Below are 21,364 nucleotides of genomic sequence, written 5' to 3'. Positions count from 1 at the left end.
TCTGTGCTGTCTTTTTTGAATGTATTATTATTTGTGTAGTGTCTCTTCTGTGCTGTAGACCTGTGTAGTACCCTATGCCTGGTACTGTCCTCTCCATCCTTCTTGCTGGCCCACACTCCCCAGCCTTTGTTCATAGCTCTCCCACGGCTACTCTTGCAAGAGCAACTGTGTACTTCTCACACATAAGCAAGAGCACGAGGCATTGTCTCCTTCCCTGATACATCACTTTCTGTGGGCCCACAGCATTATGGTTCAGGGGATGAGAACCATTGCTTTCAGTTTTCCCTGAGTGTTCATTCTTCTTACCAGAGGCCCCTAAGAAGCACTTGATACCAGAATGATATTTCTAGATTTATATATTCAAGTGCTTACAGCTTTTTATGACGTATTAATGTGTGTGTGTGTGTGTGTGTGTGTGTGTGTGTGTGTGTGTGTGCATGCAGGTACATTGACTTTGTGCCCATATTGGGGGAGGGGTAGAAGAGTGTATCACGTGTCCTTAGTCTTCTGTTCCTCTGCAGCAGGGTCTCTTTTCCAACCTAGGGTTCAAACTTTCTAGGTTAGGTTGGAAGCCAGCAAGACCCAGGGATTCTTCTGTCTCTGCCATCTCAAAGATGGGCTTACAAGAGTATATGATGTCTGGCTTGTTACAAGGGAAACGAGCTCTGTACTCCAGGCCTCGTGGTTGGGTAGCACTGACTCTCAAACCCTGAGCCATCTCTCCAGCCCTGTATTGACAGATTTTTACTAACTTACTTTCTCATTTTTTATAAGATTTACAACAATTTTTTCATATTGTAAATTTGCTGTATCCCATGTTGTCACCTAAAGAAGGTTGGTATACACTATTTTACCATTAACCCAAAAAGTACAGTCGGGGCATAGTTGTAGAGCAACAGATACAAGGTCATTTATAAGCCATCATGAAATCTGGTCTCCCAGCGCCTGTTGATGAGGTGAGTTTACTACTAAGCATTGCTTTTATGGGAAACTTTATTTGAATGGAAATAAGAGGTAAGGCTGGCATGTTGGCACATGTGGGCCTCAACTCTTCTGGAAGCAGAGGGGGGATGAACGTTTGATCTAATATATTTCAAACAAGCTGTGATGGGCAACATAGTGATACTTAATTCATGTCCCCACTTCTCCACCCCAAAGACAGTAAGACTGGATGAAAAGCTAATGTTTATTATTCTTAAATGTATAGTTTGTTTTCAGTAATGAACAGAATTTTTCAGACATCTTGAATATTTTAGCTTATACAAATGTTTGTATCTTCTTGATGAGTAAAACATACATTATGACTAAATTTTACTCATAGCTATTTTATAACATAATGAAGTTAGTTGTATATTAGGTGTAATATGGGGTGGGTGGGGGTCACTGGGGCAGTGACTCTGTCAGTAAGAGTGCTTGCTGCCAAGGATGAGGTCCTGAGTTCAGATCTTCGAACCACATAAAAGTTAAGTGTGGCCATACACTCTACCCACAGCTGTGGGAGATATGACAGGCTGGAGTGCTGCCATCTTCGCTCCAGGTTCATTGAGGCCCTGTCTCAAGTGAAACAGGCAGAGTTGCAAAGCAGAATACCCAGCATCCTCTTCTGATATATGCATGTGCTATACACACATACAGACATATGCATTATTTTAAATTAAAGTAACATGAGGTGGGCATTAGTGCCAGTGATAGAATGGTTGTCTGCTTGCACAGCCATAGGCTGGATCACCAGCACCTCCTGAGCTGGTGTGGCAGCACACACTTCCCTCACTCCTGAGCTGGGTGTGGCAGCACACACTTCCCTCACTCCTGAGCTGGTGTGGCAGCACACTCTTCCCTCACTCCTGAGCTGGGTGTGGCAGCACACACTTCCCTCACTTCTGAGCTGAGTGTGGCAGCACACACTTCTCTCCTGAGGTGGAAGCAGCAGCTGCAGCACAAGTTCAAGGTCACTCATCCTCAGTTGGATGATGTGTTTGAGGCCAGCCTGACCCTTTCTCAAACCACAAAAGAAACCTTTAAAACAGTAGTAATCCTCCATCTGGGTCTGCTGTAGTATATTTTGAATTTATGGATCTGGCAAATGTGTAGTATATAGGATTGATACATGTCCATTTATGTTTATTTGAGATTTTCTCAATGTAAACGTGTCTTGATTGTCCTCCCAAGTTGAATGATAGATATTAATGTGCTTTAAATCTCATGGCTTTTTGGCAGCAGCAGGTTCAGGTTCAGAAGTGAATATGCTGTGTATTTGTGTGCCTAATGTGCTGTGTATGTGTGTACCTAAGCGAATATCTGTACCCATACTCTGTATTTTGGCTCCATTTACCACGTTGCTGCTCATATTTTACCAGATTTCATTTTCTTTCTTGTCTCAAATCTGTAGGTGGTATTGCAGACAGTGTAGCCAAGTGGATATTTAAACAGGACCTCAGCCCTGAATTGTTGAAATGTGCCAACAAAGAAAGAGATGTAGAAAATCCAGACGAACCCAGAGAAGGTATTGCCCGAAGTCTCCCTGAGGTGTCAGAGGTGGAGATAGACCTAGGAGCCGTACCAGGTGACCCCCGAGTGATGAGCACTGTGGAATCCTGGGTGGAGTGACACGGCTGAGTTCTTGTTACCAAAAGGATGCTGTTGCCCTCTTGTGTCTTCCAGACTTGCTCCGCCTAGCCTATGAGCAGTTTCCTTGTAGCCTTGAGCTTGACGTACTGCATGCACATTGCTGCTGGGAGTATGTGGTTCAGTGGAACAAAGATCCAGAGGTAACAGTCTCCATCTGCTGATTATGTCTGCGCGCATGTGCACAGGCCAGGCTTGTCCTGGAACACACTGCTGTGTCTGTCGCTTTCTTAACTGGGTTGATAATTCATCCAGATAACAGGAGTTATATCCTCATTCCAGCTCTGCCATTCCTTTTTCCCTTGAGACTGGCTGTGACTAGCACTCTGCATGTGGGACTCAGAGAGGGTGGGGGGAACATGGACAGGATTCTCATCCTGGTATCGTTTTCTCATTAAGGTTTATCAAAGACTCTGCTAGTGTATTCTTGGACTATACAGTATTGTTACGTATTAAAGAGCCTTTATGAGGAGAAAGGAAGGTATGAGATTTTTATATGAGAATGCAGCCTGAGATAAGGACCTCAAAGAGAGAATTTGGATTCAAGGGGAGCCATTTACAAGAATACATGTGAAGCAGCTTTAAGTAAAGGAGGTGGCAAAGGAATTGTGTATGAGATGCCTGTGTGTCTTGTTTCATCTTGCTGTCGGGCCTGAAGGGTGGATGCTTTCCTTAAGTGAATGAGGTGGAAGGATGATAAGTTTGGTACCATTGGTAAGCCATTCAGCTGGGATCCAAAGCCAAGTTTGGGACCATGCCCTAGGGTACTTCCAGACCAGGGTGCCCACAGAAGATGGTGATTCTAAGTGTGGGAAGTGAGGTCTTAGCCAAGAGTTGAGATTCCAGCAAGACTTAACTTTGGACAAGAGTTAGCTATGTACACAGTAGGGCTGTTTCTGAGTTATTGTTCTGATCCAAGTATAAGAAAACTAGTAAACATAGACATACTAGAACTAGCCATTGGACACTAGGCTGGCATTAAGATCTTTACTTTGAATTTTACCAAGGTGACAAATGGTGCTAGGTTGTGCCATTTCATGCAGAAATGCAGGAGGAAATAAAACTTTACAGTTCACCAAGGACAAGGGCAAAGCACACATCTTCAAGTGAGGAGAGGACCTGTGTTCCTAACAGTGCAGTGCTGTCTTAGAAGAAAGAAGACGGTACACTGAATGTGGTGTCCTTGTGGTTTGTGAGACCGAGGCTCCTATAGGGTTTGCAGCTTGCCCACCCCTTCCATCAGGGACTTGGATTCAGCTTGCCCTAGGCGGGCGGCTGTCGAATCCAGAGGAAGAGCTCAAGGACAGCGGCCCCTGTTGCACAGATGGGAAGATGGTGGTGGCCTTGGTCTTGGCAGCTTCTGATTCTCATTTTTTGAGTATCCTAGCTGAACCATCAAGGTCTAATGGAAATATGGTTCCTCATTCTTCATCCCCATATGTTTTATATCTAACTGATAAGTCTTTCCTTAATCTGAGACGCTCCCCAAATAAGCCCACACTTGCCTATCCGGAGTGCAACAGCAAAGCCATATTTTCTGCTCTTAAGAATCTTCAAGATAAAATTCAGTGCCTAGAACTGGAAAGGATTCAGGCAGAAGAAAGTGTGACAACCTTGTCTAGGGAAACAACTGAATATAAGAAAGTACTGGATAAACAGATACAAGAGAGAGAATTCAAAGAATGAAGAATCAAAGCACAGTCAAGAACTGGCATCCCAGTTGGTAGCTGCAGAAAACAAATGTAGTCTTCTAGACAAACTTTTGGAATACATATGAAATATGATAAAGCATACAGAAATGGAGAGAAAATCTGTCTTACAAAAGCAGGGGGGAAAAGGCAAGAGTTGGAGTCCAAACTCCGTGAGGAAGAGCAGGAAAGGAAGTGTCTGCAGGCTTGGGCAGCAGAGTCACAGAGTGGTCGAGAAGCAGATAGAAGATATCTTATTTTTGAAGATGTGTTTCAACAGCACTAGGAAAAAAACAAAGTCAAAACCACCGGGAAAGAACGGTTCTAAGAACTGTTTTGGTGCACAGCCACATTACAGATTGTGCTTAAGTGATATGCCTTTTGTTGCTGGAACATCTGCCAGTCCCAGCCATGCCATGGTAGCTAATGTTTAGCATGTCTTGTATCTGAAAAACCACCACAGTAAAGCTCTGTGCAATGGTGGAGTTTATTTCCCCCTCTCCTTCTCCTTTTTTGAGTCAGGGTTCAGCTATACAGCTTAGCCTGGAACTCCATATGTAACCCACGTGATCTGGAGTTGATAATCTGTCTGCTTCTGTCAGTCTCCTAGTTTGCTTATTTGCTTGTTTTAGAGACAGGGTCTCACTATGCAGCACTGCTCCTCCTCCTCCTTCCTCCTCCTCCGTATATGTGAGTGCTTTGCCTTCATGTATGTATGTGGATTATATACATTCCCTTGGAGAATAAAAGAGGGTATTAGATCCCCTAGAACTTGGGTTCTGGATAACTGTAAGCCCCCACGTGGGTCTTCTGAAAAAGCAACAAGTGCTCTTAACCACTGAACCATCTTTCCAGTCCCTTTGCCAAATTCTTAAGTAGGCTTGTGCAGAAATTTAGTAGGACGTCCCCAGTTGGGGCTAGAGAGATGGTCCAGTGGTTAAGGTTACTGGATGCTCGTCAGAGGACTTGAATCCAGCACACTGGTCTGGATGCTCTCAATCGCCTGTGACTCCAGCTTCAGGGCATCTGGTGTGCTCCTCTACCCTTCACAGGCATCCTCTCACACAGTATTTATTCACTTGCCATAGACACATAAATGAAATCAGTCTTGAAGAAAAAGGTTTCCATTGATGTGAAATAACCTTTATCTTCTCTGTCTTCTCTCTAAGGAAGCTCGCTTTTTGGTTAGATCCATAGAACACTTGAAGCACATTCTTAATCCTCATGTTCAAAATGGTGAGTAGCAGATGTTGAGTCCTCAGGGACCCCAGCTGGCCGTAATAGCTTGGGAGTTGTCAGTGCCCATCCTCTCCCAGCATCTCACTGCATTACTGTGTGCTAAGTCCCCCTTGTAATCACCTCCTCCTGGGACTGTGGAGCTGGTGCTGACTGCCAGCCGCTCTGCTGTGTGGATGAAAGCATGACCATCGTTATTTGCTTTAGTCGAGGTTTTTTTTTTTTTTTTTTTTTCTTTAAGTATTTTTTAATGTTTTAAAGTACTTAGGGGCAGGAGGTGGTGTTTTGTTTTGTTTTGTTTTTGTTTACCTGCAGTCTCATGTTGCCCTGGCCACCGTTGAACTGATTCTCCTGCCTTACCCTCCCAGAGGCTCACATTATAGGCATGGGCCACCATATCTGGCTACCTTGACATATTTTTAATATATTGTTATCTTAACTTTTTGCATAAGAATTAAGCTGTTCTCAACAGTTCATGCATGTCTTTTGTTGTGAATGTCTGAGATGTGCTGGGGCGCCAGTAGGTACAGTGTCAATAGACACTTCCCAAGAGGTTTTCCCAAACCACTGCCCCAGTCGGTGTGTGCGGCATCTGCCTCATACCCTCACCAGAGCTGGAGAGCCAGGAGTGCTAGTCAGTAGCAGAGCCTTGTGAGCACAGGGGTGCTGTGCTCCACCCTAGCACAGCAGCCACGCCAACAAGCATCCTAAGCCTTCCTGCAGGCTGTGCGATGTTGTGAGGGTGTTACTTTTTCCTTGTTACTTGTGTACAGACTTTACACTCACTGTTTATACGTGTACTCTTCTGTTCCCTTGCCCTTTTATTCAAAATAAAAATTCTGCATAAGCTGAAAGAAATGAAATAGAGAGTCCATGTAGTTTAAGCTTCGGGCAGAGAGCTCTGTGTCTGATGAAGTTGCCTCAGTAGTGCAGCTATTCACGGCTCACTTCATCTTCTGTAGGTATCGCACTGATGATGTGGAATACGTTCTTGGTGAAAAGGTTTTCTGCTGCTACCTACTTAATGGATAAGGTGAGGTAGTTTTAAATTTCACATACTGAATTCTTAACTTAGTTCCCTTCATTTCTTGATATTAGAAAGAGTGCTTACAATGGGGAGTGTGGACACTTGGTGGCTGTGTTTCTGGTTGTCAGTTGATACTGTGTTTTGCTCCAGCTCAGTTAAATATACTTCCCAGGAGTAACATTTTAAAATTATATATGTATATTATTTAAAATATATATGTGTGTGAGAGAGAGAGAGTATAGTATAATTTCATCATGAGAGAGAGAGACAGACAGACAGACAGTATAGTATAATTACATCATTAATCCCCTTCCCTTTCTTCCCTCCAGCTCTTCCTATGTACACCCCACCTTGTTCTCTTTAAAATTCATGAGCATTTTTTTCATGCTCATTGTCATTACATATATGTAAATATATATATATATGTATATATGTACTAAACTTATAAATACAACCTGCACAGTCCATATGTTATTATTGCAGGCATACATTTTCAGGACTGACCAATTGGTATTAGATAACCAGTTGTGCTCTTTCCTGGGGAAGACTGTTTCTCCCACTCGAAGCACACCTTAGTTGCCTGTAGTTCCTTGTCTGTGGTTGAGGCCCCATGAGCTTTGCCTCTTCCACATAAGTATGTCTGTTGTACCATCCTTGTTCAGCTCAGGGTTAGACAGTAGTGCTGGAGACACTTGATGGGCGTAGCTTTTCTGATGTTTGTAGGAGAGACAATCTCACAGCAGACTCCCAGTTTCTCTGGCTCTTAGAATCTTACCTTCCTCCTTTCTGCAGTGATCTCTGATCCCTTAGTGACTGAGTTGTGCTGTAGATATATCAGTTGGGACTGGGCTCTGCATTGTGATTCATTGTGGTTTTCTGTAGAGTTCTCTGTAAGAGAAGGTTCCTAGATGAAGAGTGACTTATCTCTGAGAACAAGCATTTAGAACATACCTAGGGATTATGCGAGGTTAGTAATGTATCAATTGTAGGTTCTCCAGGTAGTTGGCTAAGTTTCCAGGATCAGAATGATTTCCTTCTTGCTGAGTAATCCTTAATAAATCCAATTAGAGAGCTGTTCTGTTGGTCATGGCCAAGGTGTGTGTGCCATGACTGCACCCTCAGGGTTATCCTGCCATTCTGGTTGTTACTGTGGTTCATCAGCATTGTAGCTGGGTAGGCCTGTTGGTTGTTTCCTTTGAAAGCGTACATACCTTCTGGTGCCTTGAAAACTGTTCACAGGGAGAGGGTCTTCTAGGTCAGTTCTAACTGGGCCTTACATCTTAAGAATATGGTGTCTGCAGCAATAGGAATTTACCTCTGGAGCTGGGCAGTCCCTTTTTTATTTTTAGTTTTTGAACTCTTAGCAACTCTCCTGTCTCAGACTTCCAAGTGATTCAGTTATAGGCGCATACCATCGTGCCTGACTGTGGAATCTTAATGCTCTCCTTCTTTACCCTGTAACCACCATGGTTATCTCCTGGACAGATGGCCCAGCAGGCCCAAAAGTCTTTTATTCTGTTGTACTAATATAAATTGTCGTACAGGGCATTTCTTTTTCCCCTTTGTTTATGAGGTGACCTAACAGGAGAAGACAAAAGCAGAAGAGCAGGGTGTGAAGTGTGAAGAGGAAAAGGTCACTTTCAATTTCCCTTTCTAGACTGATAGATAGCTTTCTGGATTTAAAGACTTTAAAATCCTTTCATGTGACAGGGACATGGCTTTAGGGGAAAGGACGTTGGGCATGAAGAAGATACTTTTGCTGGCAATGATTTGGGTTTTCTAGTTTGTAACCTACTCAGCACAGAGTTTTAGCATGTGTGGTAGAGGTCCGGTCAGTAGAGATATTGCATGCTCAGCAACTCTGGCAGCAGCATTGTGGAATGTCATAGAGTTGGCCTGGCTGAGCCTGCTGTCCAAGGCCAGTTACAGTAATTGATTTCCCACAGTGACGTAGCGTTTTCCAGTCTCAGCTGCACTGTCCTGTAGACTGGGTGATTTTCCTGCAGACAAGTCAGTGCTTATAGAGTCAAGAATGTCTTTTTTAGCTTGGAGTACAATTCTTACCTGTTCTTGTGTAACCATGTAAAACTATTATGTTTTTACCAACAAACAGAATTCTTAGGTGTTACTTACTAGGAATTTTTAGACAACACAGCTCCTTGACTATACAAACAGCTGGGTTTTTTACAAAGCTTTTGTTGCCTGTCCACCTTCCTTCTCCTCTTCTGTCTGCCTGTCTTGTCATCGTGCAGCCTCCCCTACCCCTTTTTTTCTATCTGACGGGATCTCACTAGCTAGCCTTGGACTTTAAAATCTTTCTCTTACTCTTGTGGGCTGGGATTTTAGCTATTCCTGCAGAAACTTTTCTTATTGGTTCAAATCTACAATTTACAATGGGAGGAGGGATTTTTTATTAGATGTATTTATTTATTTCGCTTTATGTACATGAATATGTTGCCTGTGTGCATGTATGTGAGCCATATAAAAGCCTGTTGAAGCCCTACATGGTTGTGAGCTACGGTGTGGTTGCAAGAAATTGACCTGGGTCCTCTGCAAGAGCGGCAGTGCTCTCTACTGAGGGCTTGTCTCCACAGCACATGAATTATTTTTGGAAAATAATAATTCATGAGCTCAGTGTGATATTTTTGTGACATAATATTTTAGTACTACCACATAGAATTGCTCTTACTGTTGGTAGCCAGCCAATATAACTGATGTGTGTTCATACCTGCAATGCTGGTTGCTTTTTATTTTCTGTACCATTCTAATGTCTTTCAGTTTGAATGGTTAAGTATTACATTTCCTGTCTGTTTCAGGTTGGGAAATCTCCAAAGGATAGGTTGTGCCGAAGGGTGAGTCTCATTGTTAAACCTACACTCTCTCTGTGCGGTGTCTTACTGTAGGAGTGAACTTTGGTTCTTACTGTCCAGGTGATCTATCTGGAAATAACAAAGAACAGAAAGAGTACTGCATTAAAGAAATAGTTGTGGTCTCCAGCTACTCTTAGTTTCCCCGACTAGACAGCAGCTAGCCCGTGAGATTTCTCCAGCTCAGTTAGCCTTGGGCTTTGGATGGGAAGCAACATATTGACGTTTGTGCTTTGGTCTTTTGGGCTCCAGCACCTCACAGTAGACTCCTGACCTCCCCTGAAGGCAGGCTCTCCAGCTAATCGCAGCTCACCTTAACCAAGACTGACCCACCGATAACTGTGGCTGCTGGTCAGTAGTACTACAGTCCTCAAAACTGTGACCTGTTCTAAAATATCTCAACATTGAGACATAGAAATATAACTGTTAAAGACCTTATTCCCCCAACCAGTCACCACAACCAAAGATTTTTGCTGTGTCCTTTAGACTGGTTGTGTGACTGGAGCTAGGTACTCACACACACACACACACACACACACACACAGTATTATATACTTTGAGGATGTGAAAAATTGCTTGCTTGTTGGCTTTAAACAGATTATACAGAGAGGCAGTGGCCTCTCACACTGGCTTGTTGAGGGGTTATTGGGAACTATTTCTTGCCAAAAAGTGTGAATCTAGTATTTGGTTGTCAAGTGGGGGATTCAGAGAATCCAGTTCAGTGCCTTCAAGATACCATAAAAGCAATAGCCTAGGCTGGTAACTGAGACCTTTCCTGGTTGAGCCTCACATGTGCATCTTACCATATCCCATGGTTAGCTGACTGGCAAATGCTCTGGCAAGTTGAAGAATCTGTCTTTACAGTGCACAGACACTAAATGTTACTGTCTCCTCTCTTGCCCTTGGTGCTAGAGGTGGAATCCAGAGTCTCATATGTGCTGAGTATACCCCAGCCACTGAGCCACAACCTCACCCCAGAATGTTGTTTTAAGATTGATGGTAATAATACAGATATCACGCTAAATGCTAATATCAAATTCATACTACCAAACCCACTAGCAGGAATTAAACATATAATGACTTCAGTTTGTATTCAGTGTAGAAAGTCAGGCAAATGGACATGCTGAGCCCTCCTGTCCTGTAGCACAGCAGTTCTGACACAGGGACGTTGTGTTCCTTTTTGAAAACAGGATGTAGGGATGAGCGACACGGCACTGACATCCTTCCTCAGCTCCTGCCTGGATCTTCTTCAGACGTCATTGGAGGTAAATGAGGTGAACGCTGGCCATGTGGTAGAGCATGCCTGTAATCCCCTCCTGGGACCCTGGGATGGAAGGACTGAAGGCCAGCCAGGGTATGCAGTGAGACACACAAACTCTTCCCCACACCCTTTCTTAGTCGGAGTGTCTCTTTAGATATTAGATATTCTGAAAACCACTCAGTTTAAGAAATGACATTTGGTGTCATATTCTTCCGTAGGTTTTGGCTTTAGCCTAAAAAGTGATACTCATTTTCTCTCTGTCTCTGAATTATATTTTGTGGTTTCTCAGTTGTCAACGGGGGGATGCAGACTTCAGGTTTGCACTTTGGGAGGTTACTGTTCTTATTCTCCGACTCCTGACACAGACTTCCCTTCTCGCCCTCACAGGCTGACATTAGCAGGGATGAAATCCAGGTGCCAGTCCTGGACACTGAGGATGCCTGGCTGTCCGTGGAAGGTCCCATCTCTATAGTGGAACTGGCGCTAGAGCAGAAGCCTATCCACTACCCACTGGTGGAGCATCATTCCATTCTGTGCTCCATCCTGTATGCTTCCATGCGCTTTTCTCTGAAGAGTGTGAAGCCACTTGCCCTTTTTGATAGTAAGGTGAGCTCCACCGGGGGTTTTGGACCTGGTTTGGAGTTGCTGGTTAACAGGCACATGGGTTTCTTACTAAATTGTACGTGTTTGGTTTTTAGTGATTTGTAGGGCTGATCACTGAGAGGTTCCAGATCCCAACCCCCTTACCTAGCTTCGTTCTTTTACTTTACTCCCCGTGTCCTTTGGGGCTGTGGCCCTGTGCTGTCAGTCCTTTTCATTCTGCATGTTCTCCCTAGACAGACAGACCTGCTTGCTTCTTCTTGTGTATGTATAGGCAGGATTTACTTGTACATTTCGAGTATGTTTCTATTGAATGTCCTACGGGGCGTGTATCTGAAACACCTGCAGACATTCACCCCATCCTGCCCTGTCTTAACTTGCTTTCCATGAGACCGTAACTTGAGTAATTGACATTGATGCCCATTTATGTCCTCGCACACACTAAAGATCTGGAGGTGAACTCCACCCCAGCCCTCTGTGCACTCACTCTGAAAGCTGTAGCTGGCATGGTGGTCTGTGCCTGTGACCTCACCTAGGAGGCAGAAGCTGGAGGTGTGTGTTCAAGGCCAGCATGGGCCACTTACCCAATTCTATACCATCCTGAGTTGAGACTCTGTCTCGAGAGCCCAAACTATCCCGCCTGAACCTTGCTGTCCATCGCTGGCTGCCCTGCTCACCTATCCAGCAGACCCTTCCTCCCTCCGTCTCCTCTGCTCTCAAGGCCCAGCTCTGAAGGAGCGTCTTCCCAGGCACACTGGTGTCATGTCCTGCCTTACATTTTGTAATCCTTGCAAAATCAGCTGCAAACTTGCATATAAAGGACCTGCATCATTTGGAGGATTAAGAAGTCCTCCCTCTCTCAGGTGCCCTGAGAGACAGGGTTAACAGGAGATAAGAACTTCAGCTTTACTACCCACTCGGTCTTTGTGGAGCTGGAGGATACAGCTTCAGCTCATAAGAAAGTGAGTGTCACTTCTCAGGCTCAACCTTTGGCTGGGGTCAAGTGTTTTATCACTTTTCTCAAGACAGGCTTCCCCTCGTGTCTCTGTAGGAGCAGAGAAAGCGTCCCCTGTGGAAAAAACACTTCTCTAACGAGGGCATGCAGAGTATGGCTTGTCTCCAGCAGCTTCACTTACAGTCGCAGCCTTTAGGGTCACGGTCTGCCCTTACTGTTTTAAGGAAGTTCTGCCCATAAAACTGTGGAGCCGGGAGGGACTGCACACAGCCTTTCCATCTGCATCCACCGTCCCGTAGTCACACATCCCGTAGTCACACATCCCGTCACAGTCTTCACTTGTATTGTCTGATTTTCATAAGCAACTATTTTGTGTGGCCAGTGTCTGGGTTTGTTTTGTTATCATTCAAGCACCCTCTTCAAACTTACCATACTTCCTTGTTGTTCCTGTGTCTGTGTACCTTGCCTATCACAAAGCAGGAGCTCAGTAGAAGTTTGATGCATTTGTAATCAAGATGTTGAAGGAAAGGTGCATGTCTACAGTGTGCAAAAGAGTTTGGAGTGTGACAAGGTTCAGTCAGGAGCTGGGGAGTGGTGTGGCCTGCAGGATGACACATTCTAAAGGCTCTGAGGAATCTACCTCTTAGCATCGACTGCAGAGCTAACGGATCCTGAAGGGATTACAGCAAATCCGCTTTCAAGCTTATTTAGGATGATCTTAGACATGCTTAGTTTGATAGTCTGCATAAGCAGGAGTAATATATATTTTAAAGAGAGAATTTGGGGGCTAGGGGTACAGCTTAGTGGTAGAGTACGTTTAGTATGCTGGATGCCCTGGGTTCTATCTCCCAAACCAGAGAGTGACTGAGAATTAGGGAGGAGCCACTGTAGTTGTTGGTGGTGTTTTTTTGTTTTGTTTTGTTATTTTTGGTTTTTGGTTGTCTGGTTTTTCAAGACAATATAATTTCTGTGTAGCCCTAGCTGTCCTGGAACTCACAGATCAGCCTGCCTCTGCCAATCTGGTGGGATTAAAAGTGTGTGTCACCACTGCCCAGTGAGAGATTTTTAATCAACAATGTTTAACATCTAGATTACAGTTGTTTAGGGCAGCATACAACTGCTTACATACATACATACTATAGGCATAGCGGTAGAGACTGCATCTAACCTACAGAGGACAGAAAGGAAAAATTAGATGGCGACAATCCCAGCAGTTAACCTTCTAAAGAAAGGCTGTGGGAGATGGGACTAATAGCAAACTTTCTCAATGAGACAGCATTATATATAGTAAATACTGATTTTGAATTAGTTTGTCTTTCATTGTAAATTATAAAAGATACTTAAAGAATGGTAGGCTTAGCACAGTGGTGCCCACCTTTACTCCCAGCATCCTAGAGGTAGACACCACCTGTGGATCTTTTCTACCCAAAACTACCTGCAACCTGGGCAAAGACTGACCTGTGTCTGAAGCCAATGGTGTTTAGTTTTAAGCTACTGGTACTCTGCATCACTTAGAATAGCAGACATGCACTATGCATCCTTGTCTGGGATGGCTTGTTCAGGATGGAAGGTAATTGAAGGTAAAGTGTTGCTGAGTGGCAGGCCTGGGTGCTCTCACTCCATTTCCTGCTGAGGGAAACCTGACACCCTATTTGATTGGTTTTTGTGTTGGGAGGAGTGTGGAGACCAGAAAAATGGGTGTCTTCCTTAGTATATATAGCTTTTTCCTTACAGCCTGAGATGGCCATTCCAGCTTTTTCTGTTAGTGCTGAAGATTTGAATTCAAATACTTATGTTTGTTTAGCAGGTACTCTTACCCAGTGAGTCATCTACCCAACCTGCCTCGTTCTTCATGACTCTTGATTCACAATACATGCAAATTGTTCCAGTGTCTACTACTGCTTAACCGATTATCCCAAAAGACTTGGTGTCTGCAGACAACCAACACTTACTATCTTAGATTTTAGCCTTTCACAAGATAGCAATTCCTGTCATTGAGCTAGAACCACAGAGCTCAGTCATTTTCGGTGTCAGTTAAATAGCCTTTGAACTCAAGATCCTCTTACCTCCCCTTGGTTACAGATGTTGTAATAAATATTAAAAAATACAAAAATGTTTATCTCACTCCTCAGGCCAAACCCTGACATGGAGCCGTGCACACCTCTAGCGCCCGGTCCGAGCCTCCACCACGGCCCAACTTGTCAGTGCAGCTCCCTTCCCTGGTGGTTTTTTACCACCTGTTCTCCACCTCTGTCCCAGGGTGTTTCTGTACCCCAAATCCCACATAAATACAACTCTACAGCCCGATAGCTTTTCACTCAGGTTTATATATTCAACTCTCAATCCACAAACCCTCTACACAGAAAATCACATCAAATAGACAAAGATACAAACTTCCCTTCTATATGAGATAATAGACCTGCAAAATTCTTAATGTTCTTAGCTTTTTAACACCAATCAATCTCACCTGGGTCTAGCTCGTCCTTGGGAAGCTCCATGTTGCCACAATCTTCACCCTCCGTCCTGTCCTCTGACCTCCTCCGCCCAGTCACTGGCTTTCCTTTATTTTGCTAATTAAAATGGGAAGGTTCAGATGAAGTCACCTCTTGAGTGACTGGGCAGCCCTTCTTGAGGAAGTGGAAGTAACACTAAAATACAAACAGCTTCAGGACAATCTACATACAGACATGATTCACTGTGCCTGGTTCATATTTTCAGGCCCTATGGGTCAGGAATCTGCCTTTGGCATAAAGGATCTTGTGAGACTGGTGGAGTTGCTTCATGGAGGTGTCAGCCAAAGGCCCAGATGGGTTGGGGAGTATGCTCTAGTACTTAGAACTGTGTCTGTGGGGTTGCTCACCTGACCACTGGGTCCTCTCAGAGGGGTGAACAAGAGCACCCAAAGCAGAATTGTAGTTCTTTGGAACCCAGTCTGGAACGCCACTTGCTGTCATCTGTCTGATTACACTTGCTGGCAGCCAGTAGCCCACAATCCAGAGAATAACACGGGGCTCAAAAAGGAGCTGATCAGGGGCCATCTTAAAGGCTGCCACACTGGGCAGGACCACCACGCTAGATGATGAACAGTGCTGACTTTCTGTTTTAGCAAAAGTAAAAGTCAGCCTGAGTCACTCATGAAGTGATCAGCTTTTAAACCCCCTGATTCCCCCTTAATAATTCCTACTCACCAGAGTGTTTTTGTTTTTTGTCTTTCTCTTTAGGGAAAGAATGCATTTTTTAAGGATTTAACTTCAATTCAGTTATTACCTAGTGGGGAAATGGATCCAAATTTTATTTCTGTAAGACAACAGGTAAGTTAATTACTGGGTTTTGTTCTTGTTTCTTAGGATGAAATCACAAAGCAGAAATATAGCTGTCTTTTAAAAGGATGGCCACTTCTTCAAGTGATTCCCAGGAGCTGGTTTCCCTAGTGCATGTTCCTTTATTGATAGCAAAACCATTTTTGAGCCAGTGGGATGGCTCAGCAGGTGAAGACACTTAGTGACCTTAATTCCATCTCATGGTAGAGAGAACTGAGTGTTCTACTGTGCACATGTGTACACATGAATGTATGCACTGTGCACATGTGTACACATGAATGTATGCACTGTGCACATGTGTACACATGAATGTATGCACTGTGCACATGTGTACACATGAATGTATGCACTTACACACATTTTAAAAATGAAAAGTAGAGATGACTCAGAGATTAAGATCACTCACAGACTGCTCTTCCAGAGGTCCTGAGTTCAACTCCTAGCACCCACATGGTGGCTTACAACCATCTGTAAAGGGATCTGATGCCCTCTTCTGGTGTCTGAAGACAGCTACAGTGTATTCATATACCTAAAAATTTTTTAAAAACTTTTAAAAAATTGAAAATAATTTTAATATAGTCTGTTTGACAGAGTTGATTTGAGATACTTTCATTGATGTGGGGGGAGGGGGTGCTTGTCCCATGGCACTGAGTATGGAGGGATGGAGGGGAGAGAGCAACTCTGAGGGGTCAGCCCTCCTCCACCTGTGGATGGGACTGAACACAGCCACCGCCTTACACAGCAAGCATGGGGCCACTTTTAAATGAAAAGTACTGACAAGGCAGTGCTGTGCCTTCCTGTCTTCAAGTTCTTACTGAAAGTTGTCAGTGCAGCTGTCCAGGCTCAGCATTCCAAGGACAGAGACCCCTCCGCAGAAGCCGAAAATGCCCATTGGAAAGACCTCAACTGGCCGGTTCTGGCTGTGGACTTAGCCCAGCACCTTCAAGTGAGTGAAGACGTCATTCGACGGCATTATGTGGGAGAGCTGTACAACCATGGAGCTGACCTCTTAGGGGAGGAGGTAAGAAAGACTGTGATGCTCATGGGACTCGAGTTGTATGACAGACAACGGGAGGAAGCAGCAAATGATATTAAAGTAGTTAGATATAGTGCATTTGGGATGAGGAGACAGGAAGATAAGATTTTTTTTATAATTATACGGCTTTTTAAAAAAGATTTATCTATTTAATGTACACTTTACACTGTCATTGTCTTAAAACATACCAGAAGATAGCGTCAAATTCCATTGCAGATGGTTGTGAGCCACCATATGATTGCTGGGAATTGAACTCAGGAACTCTGGAAGAGCAGTCAGTGCTCTTAACCACTGAGCCATCTCTCCAGCCCAAGATAAGAACTTTTAAGGTCAGCCTCATCTACATAGGCCAGCTTGGGCCTGAGACCAAGTCTGAAATCAACAAGAGAAGCTGTATTCAGGTTTGTGCCTGCTGCCAGGTTCAGACATGCATAGAGCAGTAGACAGGTAAGGCCCCTTGAGGACTGACCGTCTGCTGGAGCAGAGAAGCATGATGCTCTGCATCAAGAGATGAAGGTAAATCGAGCCATAGGAGTCTCAGTGGGTAAAAGAAAGTGGTAACTAAAACCTCTCAAGGAGAAGCAGCCAGCCACTCACAGAGCTTAGAAACAGATGAGTCCAAAGGTCCAGAGATGGGGACCAACGTGGCAAGGTCCAAGGCGAGAAAGCCAGTGTGGCTGCCAGACCTCATAAGCAATGAGTCAGGGTGGGTAGGTATCCACTCAAGGAGTGACTGTCAGCAATAAATAAGGAGAGGAGGTTGGCTGTTCTCCAAGCCTCAGGCTCCTTCAGAGTACTCAGTAGCACAGTACTCAGTACACAGAGTAGTCAGATGGCACAATCTAACATCATCCCATTTACTTGAAAATGAGGTATATTGTTATATGAATTGAAAACTTAGGTAACAAAAATTAGCTGAGTAAGATTTGGGTTTAAATTGCAGGTCAGATTTCAGTTTTCCTTTATCCATACACACGGTCATGTAGTCTCTTCACTGACAACCTTCCCAGGACTAGCTCATGCTGGACTTTTTTCTCTTTGATCACCCTTAGGCCATTCTTCAAGTTCAGGACAAAGAGGTGCTGGCGTCTCAGCTGCTAGTGTTGACAGGACAAAGGCTGGCTCATGCACTTTTCCACACCCAGACGAAAGAAGGCATGGAGCTGCTGGCCAGACTCCCACCCACACTCTGCACCTGGCTGAAGGCAATGGTGAGTGGAGGGCAGGGAGAGCAGAAGGTCCTTGAGCTCCATCCTAAAGAAATGCTTTTATTTGGAGAATTTTATCGTAAAGCCTAAGTCGGTAAGGTATTGTTTGGCTGCATGAAACTAATGCAGTGGCTTTTATGTCCTATTTGCAGAACCCCCAGGATCTTCAGAACACTGCTGTGCCCATTGCAGCAACAGCTAAACTAGTGCATAAAGTGATGGAGCTCCTGCCAGAGAAGCACGGGCAATACAGCCTCGCCTTGCACCTCATCGAGGCTGTGGAAGCCATGGCTACTTTATGATAGTAGCCTACAGTGCTGTGACTACGTGAACCACTGCATGTCATTTTACATAGTAAGATTTGGAACTTTGGAAGGGTTTTTTTTTTTTTTTTTTTTTTTTTTTGGTATAACAAATAAATATATTACTTAAAAAGTGCAATCTTGGTTAAATTCCACATCTTCAGAGAAAACTGAAGACAATTATAAACACATCAACTGTCCTGTGACTAATGCAGATGCTTTATTCTTTATTTTTTCATTCAGATAAGCAGCTTTATTGTTAAGCTTTTAGTACTGTAGCTGGTTATAATTTTCAGATTTTGTTCTTAGTGTAATATAGTTCATATCCAAATGATTCCTGTGGGGATTTAAGTGTGTTCACACAGCTTCCATGAGCACGCTAGGGATACAGCCCATGTCCCTTTAAAACACGCAGAGATGTCCTCATGTTTGGTCCTGCACCTGGATGCTATCTGGCCGGGAGCTCTGGGTGCTGACTATGTCCTGTCCAGGGTACTGATGCTGTCAGTGGAGAAATGGCTTGAGGTCAGCAGAGGACCCTGGGGAAGAACCTCAAGTCTGCTGGATTTGCCAGACTTAAGAATCAGAGATGTGAACAAAGCAACAAGATCAAAGTATCATGTAAATTAAGATTTACTCTATTTTGTCAAGTTCCAAAATTGTATCCACATCAGGTAATTGTAAAAATGTATTATCCTGTAAGACATGTTTAAAAAAAGAAAAAAAGAAAAAAAGAACAAAGCAAAGAAACTAAAATATTTAAAATCCAACTTTATTTTTCTTCCAAGTGTTCAAAAATGTCTGTTTCTGGGACTTGGTCATGCTGCCTGTCCGGGAGCAGGACAGGGCACTTTGTGCTGTCACAGCCTTAGCAAACCTACCTCAGCTGGGTGGAGAGATGCACCTCGAGTAGTTTTGTACGCGGTAGTGCCTAGAGCAGTCCAAGTGCAGAGCAGTGAGGAAACCCAGCTCGCCCGCCCGTCAGCGGTGCGCTGCGCTCTGCAGATCAGCAAGTCCTCGCTGCAGTTCCAGGGTCCGGAACGTAGCCATACAGTGCAGTCCTCGTGTCTGCCATGGTCACGGTTGACAGTGCTCATTCCAATCAAGGGAAGAAGCCAACTCCATTAGAAGGTTGAGAATACTCTTCAGGGACTCCTCAATAAAGTGACACCCAGGCACACACAAATATGACTTCTTTTTTCATTAAAAAGTTAGATCTAAATAAGATTGTGGCTGGCCAAAACTCTGCCAACTATTGGATTGAAAATTTTCTGAGAAAAATGTTTCAGATGTTGCTCAGGTGGCTATGAGGAGCAGCCGGTCCATGCTGGAATCCCTGTAGTTGCCATACATACCATTCTTGACACAGTTCTGAGGAGGTCCACTCGCCCCAGGACCTTGCAGTACTCTGGAGGAAACAGGATGTGGGCAGCTTGCCAGGAAAGCCTTGTGCTGCAAGTACTGCTAATTGCCAATGATGATTTTCTTTTTACTCTAATCCCATTACATCTTTTGGGAAGGAGGTGGCTTGTATTTTTTAGAATAAAACTGGCTAAGTTTACTTTGGTAGGTCACACAAGAGAACCAGAACACAGATTATTAAGTCTTTAGTTAGATTTATCATCCAAAAGATGTCTAAAATGTATAGAATTTAAAAACTAAATCCTGAGTTTAACAAAAGCAGTAACACAGTCTACTACTTCACTAAGGGCTTTAAAAATAATTCTGGTAAGAAATGAAAATTAACATTTATGTATCCATTCTCTAACAACAGTGTGTCACAAATTTAAGAATTAGGTCCTACAACAAGGGTGCGTGGCACATGGCCTGTAACCACAGGGGCATGGCTTGTGCCTGTAACCCTAGTATTTCCCTAGACACTCCCCTCTTCTTACTAGTACATATTTTTACCATATTAATGAAGGTGTTTAATCCTAACTTCGCAGTTCCAGGTTGTGTTAGATGTACAAGTGGAGGGGCCAGGATAAATGCAGATTCAGCAGTACACAGTACCAGGATTCCCAGTGCTTTACACTTTTGCAAAGATTTACCTTTGTTAGAAAAGTTCATCTAAGGCCAGTGTACTGCCTGTTAAATTTAAATAGCTTCTTAAAATATGATTACTTGTGATTTAAAATCATGGAAAACTAAGACTTAGTAACAATAAGCTTACATTGACTAGAACATTCAGGTAGAAGTTGCTACAATCCATTTCATTAAGAAACAGTATCTTACAGTGCACAATAGTAACAGAGAAAGCCCTTCCACACCTCACCAGGTCAGGACTGGTTGCTGGGCAGCTAGATTCTGCTTAGTGGATTAGATGTCCTTGGAAGATCAATCCAGTTTTGGATTGTATTAAAAAAAATGCTCTATTATTTATCTACTGTCAATGTACTGTAAGTAGTGAATTCTGTATATACTGTTATTTTCTGTCTGTCCATTATTGTGAACTTATGTATATTAGTGAAATAAATTAACGCTTCATGTTATTTCCTCAGTGTTGGTACACATAAGAACAAAGATTTCTCCTCTTGAGTAACAGTTTGGTGATGATCTTTGCAGTACATCCAAAATCCTGCTGCTTCAGAACCTTGATGTTTGCTAGTGGGCAGAAGGAACGACTCCTTTCACCTTGTAGGGGCACACGACTCTGCCACTCCCTGCAAAATCACACACACCTCATTATCCACAGCTTCTACACCATCAGCTGGGAGGTTTCCAGAATGCCTTTATTTTCAGACATAGAACTTAAATACTGAGTCAAAAAAGTTTTAATAAAATATAAAACATTCTGCTGCCACATTGAATGTAACCATATTCAGTGTCTGCCCTGTATACATGTATTTCTGCATATATATATATATATATATTTCCATGTGTATGTATGTATATATACACATTATTCTTTCTGTAGTTACAAGAAATACTCTTTTTAATCTTCTGATTCTTACCCCACCTGTTACTAGCTACTCCCTACCTAAGCCTTGGATTTCTTTCGAGGGTTCTTTCTAGGGAACTTTCTAGCAGTTTGTTCCCTTAGCCAGTCAGTACTGTGGGGAGCATCTTGTTCATAACTGTTGACATCAGAATGCTACTTTGCACCAATGACCTCTGCACACCGAGGACAGAGAGCATCTGCAGTCTCCGAGGTATACTTCCAACATCGAGGGCACTTTTCTCTGGCAGTTGGTACGACAATGACTTTATATGAAGACTCCTCACGAATGTCACCACCT

The 21,364-nt window shown here is 43.6% G+C and overlaps 2 protein-coding genes across 3 annotated transcripts in view; one reads left to right on the top strand and one right to left on the bottom strand.

Annotated features, from left to right (window-relative positions):
• RAB3GAP2 (RAB3 GTPase activating non-catalytic protein subunit 2) overlaps window positions 1-18,731 on the top strand; it is a 75,871-nt gene extending 57,140 nt beyond the window's left edge. Inside the window, exons 25-35 of one of the 2 annotated variants that reach the window (XM_080939235.1) lie at window positions 2,390-2,503; window positions 2,662-2,768; window positions 5,483-5,549; window positions 6,512-6,582; window positions 9,393-9,428; window positions 10,634-10,708; window positions 11,092-11,310; window positions 15,481-15,570; window positions 16,388-16,600; window positions 17,668-17,826; window positions 17,976-18,731. In XM_080939235.1, coding sequence (XP_080795361.1) covers window positions 2,390-2,503; window positions 2,662-2,768; window positions 5,483-5,549; window positions 6,512-6,582; window positions 9,393-9,428; window positions 10,634-10,708; window positions 11,092-11,310; window positions 15,481-15,570; window positions 16,388-16,600; window positions 17,668-17,826; window positions 17,976-18,125 — 1,301 coding nt within the window. In that variant the 3' untranslated portion in view covers window positions 18,126-18,731. Of the gene's footprint in view, window positions 1-2,389; window positions 2,564-2,661; window positions 2,769-5,482; window positions 5,550-6,511; window positions 6,583-9,392; window positions 9,429-10,633; window positions 10,709-11,091; window positions 11,311-15,480; window positions 15,571-16,387; window positions 16,601-17,667; window positions 17,827-17,975 lie in introns of both variants that reach the window. The other variant, XM_080939234.1, reaches the window with a different exon arrangement.
• A 145-nt stretch (window positions 18,732-18,876) lies between these two features.
• Window positions 18,877-21,364, bottom strand: part of IARS2 (isoleucyl-tRNA synthetase 2, mitochondrial) — a 36,705-nt gene continuing 34,217 nt past the window's right edge. Inside the window, exon 23 of the mRNA XM_080939255.1 lies at window positions 18,877-21,362. Within this exon, the coding sequence (XP_080795381.1) occupies window positions 21,220-21,362 (143 nt within the window). The 3' untranslated portion in view covers window positions 18,877-21,219. The remainder of the gene's footprint in view (window positions 21,363-21,364) is intronic.

Source organism: Micromys minutus (assembly GCF_963924665.1).
Source record: "Micromys minutus genome assembly, chromosome: 1".
Lineage (NCBI taxonomy): Eukaryota > Metazoa > Chordata > Mammalia > Rodentia > Muridae > Micromys > Micromys minutus.
The sequence above is the reverse complement of the archived record's forward strand: the minus strand, read 5'-3'. Positions and strand labels throughout refer to the sequence as shown.